Source organism: Artibeus jamaicensis, unplaced genomic scaffold, assembly GCF_021234435.1.
Source record: "Artibeus jamaicensis isolate MK-2021 breed Jamaican fruit bat unplaced genomic scaffold, CSHL_Jam_final scaffold_369, whole genome shotgun sequence".
Lineage (NCBI taxonomy): Eukaryota > Metazoa > Chordata > Mammalia > Chiroptera > Phyllostomidae > Artibeus > Artibeus jamaicensis.
The window spans coordinates 10,487,302-10,499,458 of record NW_026522042.1 but is presented as its reverse complement, the minus strand read 5'-3'; the positions used below and the strand labels follow the sequence as shown (position 1 = coordinate 10,499,458).

Sequence of the window (12,157 nt, the reverse complement as noted above, 5' to 3'; positions counted from 1 at the left end):
GGGCACTTAGCAAGGTTATCTTTCCCAAATACTTCATAAAAGAGAAACTGGTCAGGGCATCTGGTATTTTTCTATTATTTTACTCATCTGGGGAAAAAATACACACACACACACATTCATATATATATATATATATATATATATATATATACACACACACACATATAACTGCTTTGTGATTCTTAAATCAAACAATTGTGGGCAAACTATTGATTGGGGGAAAATAGCTATTTTCTCTTCCACTATAACATTTACAGACTCAGTCCATGCCTTTTCCATTAGATTTCCCCCCTAGACCAACAAGGTAAGTACAACGAATACCACAGAAGCAGCATTTTACTGCTCTACAAAGGCTTCTCACCTGGCAACCTTTCTGGTGCCTGAGGAGCTAGACGCCAAGGGCAGGAGTGGCCTGGCCTCTTAGGCCTGCACTTCTAGTCCTGAACCAGGTGTGGTTGAGATCTGATGACCTACTTAGCTCTGGCACCTTTTCAGGCTCTCTGAAGTACAAAGATGCTGGGGACAACTCACATGACACAACTTTTAAATGTATTGTAGAAACTTAAAATATATAGAACTAGAGAGAAAACTGAAATCAATCCCTATGTACTGATTACCCACCTTCAACAACTAGCCATAACATGGCCAACCATGCTTCATTTATACCACTGTCTGCTCCTTCCCTAATGGATCTTCTCCAGCAAATCCCAGAAATCCCATTTAATCTTAAAACATTTTAATAGAACAGTGCATGTGTTAAATGGCAGTGGGTACACCAAGGACAGAATAACTGGTGAAGATGTGAATAGTTAGCAAAGCCTTCACAAAGAAATATTTAAAGGAGTTTGGAAGAATCACTTGTCAACAAGGAAAGAACATTCCAGAAACAATGAAGGGTACACGTGAAATAAAAAACCCTCAAGAGTGGTCCTCTCATGGAAAACACATTAAATTCAGTGTCACTGTAATGGGGGGCAGAGAATGGAATGGAAGAGGGGGAAGAGATGAGTTTGAAGAGGTGGGTGTGTGTACTGGTGGACTGAAAGGGTTCAGTTCAGGTGTGATGAAAGACCGGAATGTATGGTCTTGCTTTGTATCTTGCTTTCAAACCTAAGGAGTTCAAAGCGAGCAATGCTTTTCAAGGGGAGAATGAAGGGCTAACAGGCCACACTCAGTTCTATAAGACAGACCCGCTGGTAAGGAGCTGTCAGGAACAAATACCTTTTTTTGCTATGTTTTTGTCTTTCCTGTGATTACATGGATACACCACAATTTTTATAAATCGCCAGAGGTGTCTTTCAGGTTTACAATGCATAAATTATTCTGGTTATTTAATCTTGGTTCTTGTTTACCAATAATCTTGTCTCTACCTCACACTTCTCTGCTTTTCGCCAATTTCCATCTCATAAAAGAGTCATTTTTTTTCTAGCAACTTACATAATTCCATATGCCTTGAGGAGCCATAATTCAAAACCGTTAACAAAGCATTTTCCAGCCACTGGTCTGTCTTATAGGCACGTAATTCTGCCCTACCCTCCCTGTCCATCAACATTGCTGATCTCTCTGTTCTCTTCATTTCTCTGGCAATTCTTTTTAACACCTCCCAGCGCTTCATATGACACTAACTCTACACGTAATGAATCATATCTTTCAGAGAACACGGTAAATTCCCCGATTCACTTCGTCTGCTCTTCCGTTTCACTCTAATACTAATACGAGTAATTAACAAGGATGAGGCTTGGATCAGGCGATCCTCCCCACCCGCGCCATAAACACTCGGGGCAGTGAAGAAGCTCGTCAAGGTTGGGGTCTTTGCCTCTTTGTGCGTTTTGCACTCCTACCCTCTCTAGCATCTGCAATGAAGAAAGTAAGGACACGACAAAAAAAAAAAATGAACACAGGCTCTTTTTTGCTCTTCAAAATGTAGCAAACAACTGTCCTGAATGTCAAGCTGCCTTGGCTGGGTCCACCCTAGGGATAAGGACCAAGTTAGGGAGTCCAGCGAGAGTCCTTTCGACTGAGAAACCAGTCACCAAACGGGCACCGATCACTCACTTGGGGCAGACACCATGAGCAGCTCGGAAAGGTCCGGGTACATGCGGTCTTCTTGCAACTGACGGTCGATGAGCCGCCCCGCATTTTCCAGAGCTTCCTGCAGGGCTGCGGCCGACGTGGACGCCGGCATCGCCAAGCCCAGCAAAGAAGAAGGCATCCCGAAAATCAAAGACACCAGTGTCCGAAAATAGTCAAAAGCCAAGGCGAACTGTGCAAAAACCCAAGAGCTTAGCACAGACCCGCGGCTCGGGGCGCGCGCGCCAACCCAGCGCGTCGGCGCCGGTGCCTGACGCACTTCCGGTTTCTCGGGAGGGGAATTTGAAGGCTCCGTTTTGGGAGTTCGGAGGGGAAGCTGTTCCGGGGGGCGGGCGTTAGGGGTGGAGCGAATGGGAGGCGGCAATTTTGAAAGGGAGGCTGTGGTTCGGTGTAGGGAAGGGGGAAAATCAGAGAAGGTTAACGGGGGAAGGGAAGGGGGAAGGGGGAGGGACCGGGAAGGAGAAGGACGGGCCGAGGTGGGGAGGGGTGGGGGACAGGGAAGGAGGAGGGGCAGGGACCGGGCGAGTGGGAGCCGAGCGTTGGCGCCGCGTCGGTGGTGGCGCCGGTGGCTCCGGTTCGGACGGGTCCAGCGCGCGCTAGATCTTAGTGTCTCGAGCCTCCCGGGTCCAACTGCAGCTGTTTGAGTGTGCGCGTCAGTTTCTTCGGTGCTCCAAATAACTCGAGAGTGGCCAGTTGGTGGCTCGTTGTCGGAAAGAGTTTACACAGGAACCAAAATTTCACCACGTTTCTTAGGGGCTTCAGTGTAAATCAAAATCCTCACTATTTGTGAGTCGCTACTGTTTGACTTTGTGACCGATACTGTGAAGAATTGGGTGTCTAATGAATGTTTCACTCCGTGCAGGGGGCCGCTGCCTTGCATTATTTCTCATTACCGAGAGAGGAGCTGATGATTCTAATTGATAGTAGAGAGACTAGTATAGAGGTCACCCAACACATCACCCAGTCCTTCCGCAGAATTTCTCTTTTTTATTGGTGTTCAAGTACAATTGTCTCCGTTTTCACCCCACCACGCTGCTCCCTCACCCCACCCATCCTCTCCTCCCACCCTCGAACTGCCCCCTTTGGCTCTGTCCATGTGTCCTTCATACATGTTCCTTGATGGCCTCCCCATTATCCCTCTCCCCTCTCCTGTCTGGCTACCATCAGATTGTTCTTTATTTCAATGTCACTGGTTTTATTTTGTTTGCTTGTTTGTTTTGTTGATTAGATTCCACTTATAGGAGAGATCATATGGTATTTCTTTTACAGTCTGGTTTATTTCACTTAGCATAATGCTCTCCAGTTCCAACCATGCCGTTGCAAAGGGGAGGAGCTCCTTTCTTTCTGCTGTATAGCATTTCACTGTGTAGATGTACCATAGTTTTTTTGACCCATTCGTTTACTAATGGGCACTTAGGTTGCTTCCAGCACTTGGCTATTGTAAATTGTGCTGCTGTGAACATTGGGGTGCATAGGTTCTTTTGGATTGGTGTTTTAGGGTTCTTAGGATATAATCCTAGCAGTGGAATTGCTGGGTCAAAAGGCAGTTTCATTTTTAGTTTTCTGAGGGAATTCCATACTGTTTTCCATAGCGGCTGTACCTGTCTGTATTCCCACCAATGGTGCACTAGGGTTTTCTTTTCTCTACACCCTCACCAACATTTGTTGTTTGTTGCTTTGTTTATGATGGCCATTCTGACGGGTGTGAAGTGGTATCTCATTGTGGTTTTAAATTGCATCTCTCTGATGGCTAGTGATGCCAAACATCCTTTCATATATCTCTGGACCCTCTATATGTCCTCCTTGGAAAAGTGTCTGTTCAAGTCCTTTGCCCATTTTTTAATTGCATTGTTTGTCTTCCTGGAATGGAGTCCTGTGAGTTCTTATATATTTTGGAGATAAAACCCTCACTGAGGTATCATTTGCAAATATGTTTTCCCATACCGTGAGTTCTCTTTTCATTTTAAAGCTGTTTTCTTTTTCAAAAAATTTTTTAAAGATTTTTTTTTACTTATCTTTACAGGGGAAGGAAAGGAGAGAGGGAGAGAAATATCAATGTATGGTTGCCTCTTGTGTGTCCCCTGCTGGGAACTGGCCTGCAACCCAGGCATGTGCCCTGACTGGGAATCTAACCGCAGCCGTTTGGTTTGTAGGCCTGTGCTCAATCCACTGAGCTACACCAGTCAGGCTAACGCTGTTTTCTTTAGCTGTGAAGAAGCTTTTTATTTTGATGAGATCCCATTTGTTTATTTCTTTTATGTCTCTTGCTCTAGGGGACTATTGGTGAAAATATCACTGCATGGAATATCTGAGATTTTCCTGCCTATGTGCTCCTCCAGTACTTTTATGGTGTCACAACTTTAACCCTTTTATCCACCTTGAATTTATTTTTATGTATGGTGTAAGTGGGTGGTCAGGTTTCTTTTTTTTTTTTTAATGTAGCTGTCCAGATCTCCCAACAGCATTTGTTGAAGAGGTCATTTTTACTCCATTTTATGCTTCTGCCCCCTTTGTTGAATACTAATTGACCATAGAGACTTGGGTTTATTTCTGGGCTCACTATTCTGTTCCATTGGTCTGTGTGTCTGTTCCTGTGCCAGTACCAGACTGTTTTGATTACAGTGGCCTTGTAATACAGTTTGATATCAAGTCTTGTGATCCTTCCTACTTTGTTCTTCTTTCTCAAAATTGCCACGGGTATTTGAAACTGAACACAATGCACCGTGCCAGGAATATCAAACTGATACAGCACTTCTGTCCTCCAGGTGCTTTGTGCAGGGGCACATCAGCAAAGCAGTGCAGTGCATCACCATCATTTTTGTTTGAGGTTGGTTTTAACTGCACTAGAAAGAGGAGAAGTGAGGAGAGGAGAGATAAGCTTCATTTCACACAGAAGAAAACTTGAGTGGTGATATCAAAACACTTCTTCAAACAGCAGTCCTCATTTAATTCTTATTAGCCACTTAACGTGAGATTTTTAAAGCACAGGGAGTCTGAGTAGCTCAAGACTGTCAGAATTGTATCATCAGAACCAGGGTTTGAACCCAGACATTTTGGTTCTGGAATTCATTTTCTTATCACTGTGCTCTTCTGCCTTTCAAATTTGTGAATAAATTTACTTTGCTTCAAAAAGTCAAAGCTTAACAATTATATTATGACATTCATGCAAACAAACCAGGAAAAAATGGTTTAATGTGGAAGTCTCCATTGGTACAATTATTCCCTCTATCTTTTATCAGAAGCAAATATATCTTCCTGTGATTTTTCTGTGATGTGTATGATTATTTACTCCCACTGGTTGATGATTTCCATTTTCCATTTTTTCCCTCTAGCACTTAGTAGTTTAAAATCTTAAGCAGCTTCAGTGACGTCTCCTCAACAAACGGTGCTAGATCAGCTGGACATCCACATCCAAAAAATATCTTGACACAAACCATTTATCCTCCACAAAAATGGATCAAAGACCTAAATGTAAAATGTAAAGCTCTAATACTCCTAGAAGAGAACATAGGAAAAAACCTAGATGACCTTGGTTAAACTGATGGCTATTTTTGGATGCAACACCAAAGACATGATCCATGAAAGAAATAATTGATAAGGTAGACTTAAAAAGTTCTGCTCTGTGAAAGACGATGTCAAGAGAATGAGGAGACAAACCACAGACTGAGGGAAAAGATTTGGAAAAACATCTGACAAAGGTCTGCAGGCCAAAATATGCAAAGAACTCAATAAGATATCAATCTGATTTAAAAATGGGCCAAAGATTTTAAAAAGACACCTTGATAAAGAAGATAAACAGATGGCAATTTAGATGTGAAAAGATGTTCTATAGCATATGTCATTAAGGAAATGCAAACTAAAACAGCAATGAGATACCACTATACACTTATTACAAGGGCCAAAATCTGGAACACTAACAACACCAAATGCTCATGAGGATTTGGAGAGTAGGAACCTTCATCATTGCTGATGGGAATGCAAAATGTTACAAGCACTTTGGAGACAGTTTTTCAGTTTATTAAAAACTAAATACTCAACATATGATTCAGCAATCTTGCTCTTTGATATTTGCCCAAAGGAGCTAAAAACTTTCCATACTTTCTATTTCTGTACTAGAAACTGCACATTGATGATTATCGCAGCTTTATTCATATTGCCAAAACTTGGAAGCAACCAAGATATTCTTTCGAGATTGAATGGATAAGTACACTGTGGTACACCCAGACAATGGCATATTATTCAGTGCTAAAAAAATGAGCATTGAATAAAAATATATGGAGGAACTTTAAATGTATATTACTAAGATGGCCAATCTGAAAAGGCTACATATGGTAGCATGATGCCAACTCGATGACATTCTGGAAAAGACAGAACTATGGAGACTGTACAAATACGAGGGGTTTGGTGGTGGTAGGGAAGAGGGATGAATAGGCAGAGCATAGACAACTTTTAGGGCAGTAAAAATATTCTGTGTCTTGCCATAAAGATGAATACCTGTCATTAACTTTTGTCCTAACTCAAAGGATGTACAACACCATGATTGAAACCTATGTACTTAAGGTGATTATGTCAATGTAGGTTCATCAGCTATAACTCTGGTGGGTGATGTTGATAATGGGGGAGGCTGTGCATGTGTGTGGGCGCAGGGGTATATGGGAAACCTCTGTACCTCTTGTTCTATTTTTCTTTGAACCTTAAATTGCTCTAAAATTAAAGCCTCAATTAAAAAAATTACATATCATCTCAAGCCATTACAAGTTCTTGACTACAGAGGAGATGAGAAGATGAAACAGCTTGGGGTAATGGGTTATATAATGAGCTGCATTCATGAAGTTCTGTTCTGCTACCTAAGTCCTGTTTATCTGTACTCAGAAAAGAGACAGTGGCATTAATAAGTTATTTTGTTACCCTTATTAATTGGAGTTCACATAGACTTTTGACACTTGTAGTTCAATCATCCATAAGGATGAAACAACGTGGTTGTGCCAAGTTATATAACATCTTGCAATAAAGGGAGTAGTTTTTGCCTTCACACCTACTTTCTCTTATTCTTTCATTCCTTTTTTTTTAATCCTCACCCAAGGACATACTTATTGATTTTAGAAAGAGGGAAAGGGAGGGAGGGAGGGAGAGAAACATCAATGTGAGAGAGAAACATCCATCAGTTACCTTTCTTTCTTGTCTGGACATGGGACTGAACCTGCAACCCAGGCATTTGCCCTACTCTGGAATTGAACCTGAGACTCATCAGTTTAGGAAAGAGGCTCAACTAACTGAACCCCTCTGGCCAGGGCCATTCCCTCTTTTATTCATTTAACAAGCACTGAGTGCTCACTGAGGAAGAGGTTATATGATAGATAAAGGGGCCTAACCTAGAGGTCTGCCAGGGTCTGTAAATGCTTGCAAGAGGATTGAAGTTTATTTTGAGGCCTGAAGGATGAGTGGGGTTGAATGAAGGGCATGGGATTGGTGGAGAGTCAGAGTTTCAGGACGTCATGTTCCGAGGCTTCTTGTAGAACCAAAAGACTGGCGTGGTGGAAAATAGAAACAAGTTGAGAACACTTTGGAGGCCGTGCTAATTTTGTGTTTTAAGAGCAATGGAAAGGTTATTAAACTTGATCACTATCATTTAGGGTTTATAGATAGAGCATAATTTGAGATAGATTAAGATAGAAGTGGTGCTAATGAGTAACTTCATGAAAATATTTGCATTCAGTAACATCATTAGGTTTACACATGGTTTTGCTAGAATTCAGAGTTATGTAGATAAATATTATGCCATTAGTTCACAGCATATACAGGGAGTCGTGTTGTAAAGTAATTAAAACCAATAGGGCAAGTGAAAGAGGTGGAAGACGGTATGTGGGTAAATGGTAATGCATAAAAATGCAATAAAAATTTAAAAACATTAAAAGACAATGAAAACGGAAAATATAATGAAGTGAATGAAGTGCTTTGGGAACCCTTGCGGTGGACTGGGAAACTATAAGCATGGCTAATAACCCGAGGGAGGTTCGGGCTAAGAGTATAAGCTTTAGAGCATTTTCTGACAACTCTTTTACTTACTCAGGACTTTTTGGCGTATGAGTACTTTTCAGTCATGTAGTAAATACGTATTTCTTTTAAAAATACGCTCAAAAGGTGGAAAATTGTGGGAATTTCCTCATAGAAAGGACAAAACGCAAAGAAAGGGAGTTTGTTGGCTTCTCTTTATAATTCTGTGAGGGTTAAGTATCACCGTGGCGGTAAACACCTGCTAAAATGTGAAGGGTGTTGTTGTTAGAAGACCTAAAATGTTGTTAGAAGATCCCAGGCGAGTTCCCATCTCGGGGCTGCAGCCTCTGGGGCGCTCATGCCCCTCCAGGCCGCTAGGGCGGCGCTGCTCAGGAGGCCGCGGTCCCTCTGCGGACCGCACCTCTCTTGGCCTTGGAGGCGGCACTGACGCTCTGAGAAATTACTTCCTGCTGGGTTTGCAGTGAACCTGGTGCAGCTGTTAGAGCTGCAGCTGATGCTTGTTCTGCGGTGGGAGTCCAGCGATGGAGCGCCCGGGGCCCAGCGATGGTGGGTTCCGTGAGGCGAGCACGGGCGGGGTAGACGGGGCCGGGTACTACGGGGGCGCCGCACTAACGAGACCGCTTTTTCTCTTTTCCCCTTGTGCTAGTGACAGGCTCAGACGCAGCGGGACCGGACCCGCAGCTGGCGGTCACCATGGGCTTCACGGGCTTCGGTGAGTGACAGCACAGGCGTAACGCCGTCTCCTTTTGCAGGGGTTTTACGATCCTCAGGTTTGCGGGGGAGGCCGAGCTGTCGCCTCTGCTTCGCGCCTTCCTCTGTGCCAAGTCCGGGTTACTCTGGCTGTAGGTACATCTTGCAGTTTCTACACTCTCTTTTCACTGTCTGTTTTCCGACTCCGGCCTATTTGTTGGGACTAGCTCAGCTGCCACGTATGGGAAGGACTTGTGAGAAAGACAGACTGCTTTGTGACCCACGTGGTGGAGAGTGCTGGTTGGTGGAGGGAGTTTGTGTTCGGTGACAGTGGTTTGTAATGCGATGGCCCTTTTGGCAACAAATGGGACGTTAAGTCTTGTTATAATGGTTTTAAGTTCTTTTTGATTCAAGTCCTTCATCTCTAGAGTCGCCACTTCAGTCTCTCTTGTAGAGCCTACTCTTGGCACGCTTTAAGATAAAAAGGTCGCAAACAGATAGTCACCTGTTGAAAATACTACTGCTAGTAAAAATAAACGTAAATTGTTTTCTCATCCCATGTCTGTTGGGTCTTGGAAAGGACAGATGTCAGGCTAATGTGTCCATGTCTTGTCTTCATTCTTTCACACATTTATTTATTCTGGTAACGTCTTGAGCCACATTTTTTTTTTTTACTATCTTGTAGATGCTCATATCTACAAAAGTACTGTAGACTTCCGTGGGAATATTCTGCTTATTTTTGCATCAATTCTTTAAAATAGCTTTCTCCCTAACTTCAAAAATAGCACACATAAGTGGTAGAAAATATTGAAAGTATAAGGGCATAAAAACAAGAAGGAAGTAAAATTATCCATAATCTCATGATCTAGAAATCAAGGCTTATTGCCTCTTGGCCTTTTGGCTAAGATCAAGTGTAGAAATCAAGTCTTAAAAGTCTGTTTTCCAGTACCTTCTCATGTGTATTTACTAAGGAAAGTAAAGATCATGTGTATGTATAATTTTATATTTTTATTAATTATACATAATTTATTTAATTCTTCATATTGTGAGGATTTCCCCATATTATAAAATGCTCTCCCCAAACCTGATTTGTTAATGGATGATAGTAGCCCATTAAATATAAGTGCCATAAGTTGTGATATTTTTAGCTTTCCCCTACATAGTTCCTAATTCTTATATCAATAATGAATATTTTTATATATAATTATCTCCTTTTGTAAAAGAAATTTTATGTGTAATTCCGTAGGGTAGATTTCTAGAGGGATTACTTTAATAAAAATAAAAGTATTAAAATGTAACAAAAAGTTTGTGTATTTTTAAAAAAATTCTTAATGCATGTTATTATAATGCCCTTCAGAAAGGTTGTTTCAATTTACACCAAAGTCAATGTTAGGTAGAATGCTATTTTTAACATTTTCTTACCAATAGAGTAGGTATTATTATTTTTAAAAGAGAATATAAAATTGCTTGCAGGTGCATTCAGAATTCGGTTCTTTACAGTTTTGGGGCTGAGTCCCTGTTTCCTCGCCAGCTATAAATGCGAGTCTTAGCTTCTTAATGTATCTACATTACTTGTTGTCTTGCTGCATTCATCTTCAAACAAACTATAGTACCTTCAGTCCCTCTCATACTTCAGGTCTCTCTGACTTCTGCCATACTTGTTCTGCCTTTTTGCCTGTAAGGATTCCTGTGATTAGATTGGGCCGGCCAGAATAATCTTTTTAGGATAAAGTCCAAAACTTTATTTTTTTATTTTCCTTTTTTAAAAAAGATTTTATTTATTTCTTAGAGAAAGGGGGAGGGAGGGAGAGAAACATCATTGTGCAAGAGATACATCAATTGGTTGCCTCTTGCAGGCCCCTAGCTGGGGACCAGGCCTGCAACCCAGGCATGTGCCCTGGCTGGGAAATGAACCTGGGACATTTTGGTTCATAGGCCGGCAGTCAGTCCACTGAGGCACACCAGCCAGAGCTGAGGTCCATAACTTCAGTCACATCTGCAAAGCCCCTTTTGCCATGTATTGTTACATATTCACGGGCTCCAAAGATCAGGGTATGCACACTCTCCATCCTGCCTACCATATCCATGTAATTTTAAGGGATGGTGTCCTGATGAGTTAGAGGAGGATGGGAGAGTTGTCTGGTTGATGGCACTGGTGATGAGGTTGTCATTCAGAATTCACTGGGAAGTAACAAACTCTTTCTTCCTTGATATTTTTGGTTGTCTTATAGCCATGCTGTAACTTAGACAGATGGAGTGGTTAAGGATTGGTCAGTGTTTGTTGATTACTTAAAGTTTGGTCAGCTTAATGCAAGAAGATCACAGTCTGCTACTTACTCCTATTTTAGGAAAAAAAGCTCGCACATTTGATTTGGAAGCAATGTTTGAACAAACTCGAAGAACAGCTGTGGAAAGAAGTCGGAAAACACTGGGTAAGTTCAGTTATTTGCTGTGTCATTGGTTTAGATATGGTGTACACCTTACATAAGGATATTGACAGATAGTGTAAGACTGAAAAAAAGTTCAAAATTCTTAAAAGGCCATATGTACTGGTACCTTGGGAAGCAGACTTTTTTTTTGTTTTTTGTTTTTAAACATGGTAAAAGTTGTATCTAAATTGGGTAACAAGGTCTGAGTACTAAAATCTTAACATGTAAGAATCAGAATAGCAATTTCTCTATTACCTCTCCCTCCACCTCTATCTGATTCTCATTTCATTTTTTCTTTCCTGCTTACAGCGGAACCAGTATTTGGAAGGCTGGGCGAGAGGTGGCTCTCAGAGCTGTGTACACCACTGACTGTTGACCCAGACAGTATAGAAAATTGAGACATACAGTGAATGTGGCTGCTGCTGTTGAACCCCTGCATTAATGAGTTGTATCAGACGTTTAATGAAGGCTTTAATTTCCACACTGTCTGGTTTGATATCAGGTGGTTGCCAATTCTAGGTGCCACCTCAGGGTCTTGGAAGGACACTGTTTCCTTTCCTGCTTCCTTTGGGTCTGCTTCAGGTCATTCTCACACTAGAGAAGGGAGAGGTGTCACCTGATGGAGCGGGAGGGGCTGGAGATCAGATAGGACTCCCGGAAAAATTCAAGTGAATGTTGTTCTGGTACTTGTGGTTGTTGGTTTCAAAGTGATAAATTATATAGCAGTAATATTTAATATTTGGATAGGAGCTTCACTTGAAATATTTTTGGACTCTGGAAGAATGACATTTTTTTTATTGTAAAAAAATAGCTCTCTACAGATACTATTTATTATGTGAAATTTCAAATACAGAAGTATAGTAAAAAATTCTATGTCCCTCTTACAGATTTAACTACTGTAATAATTCATGGCTACTGTTATTTCCATTCAC

At 41.6% G+C, this 12,157-nt stretch overlaps 2 protein-coding genes across 3 annotated transcripts in view; one reads left to right on the top strand and one right to left on the bottom strand.

Annotated features, from left to right (window-relative positions):
* Nucleotides 1-2,340, bottom strand: part of NUP155 (nucleoporin 155) — a 54,114-nt gene extending 51,774 nt beyond the window's left edge. The window contains exon 1 of the mRNA XM_037129017.2: nucleotides 2,056-2,340. Coding sequence (XP_036984912.2) covers nucleotides 2,056-2,212 — 157 coding nt within the window. The 5' untranslated portion in view covers nucleotides 2,213-2,340. The remainder of the gene's footprint in view (nucleotides 1-2,055) is intronic.
* Nucleotides 2,341-8,564: 6,224 nt separating this feature from the next.
* Nucleotides 8,565-12,157, top strand: part of WDR70 (WD repeat domain 70) — a 235,032-nt gene continuing 231,439 nt past the window's right edge. Inside the window, exons 1-3 of one of the 2 annotated variants that reach the window (XM_053657359.1) lie at nucleotides 8,565-8,652; nucleotides 8,759-8,818; nucleotides 11,145-11,228. In XM_053657359.1, coding sequence (XP_053513334.1) covers nucleotides 8,628-8,652; nucleotides 8,759-8,818; nucleotides 11,145-11,228 — 169 coding nt within the window. In that variant the 5' untranslated portion in view covers nucleotides 8,565-8,627. Of the gene's footprint in view, nucleotides 8,653-8,752; nucleotides 8,819-11,144; nucleotides 11,229-12,157 lie in introns of both variants that reach the window. The other variant, XM_053657358.1, reaches the window with a different exon arrangement.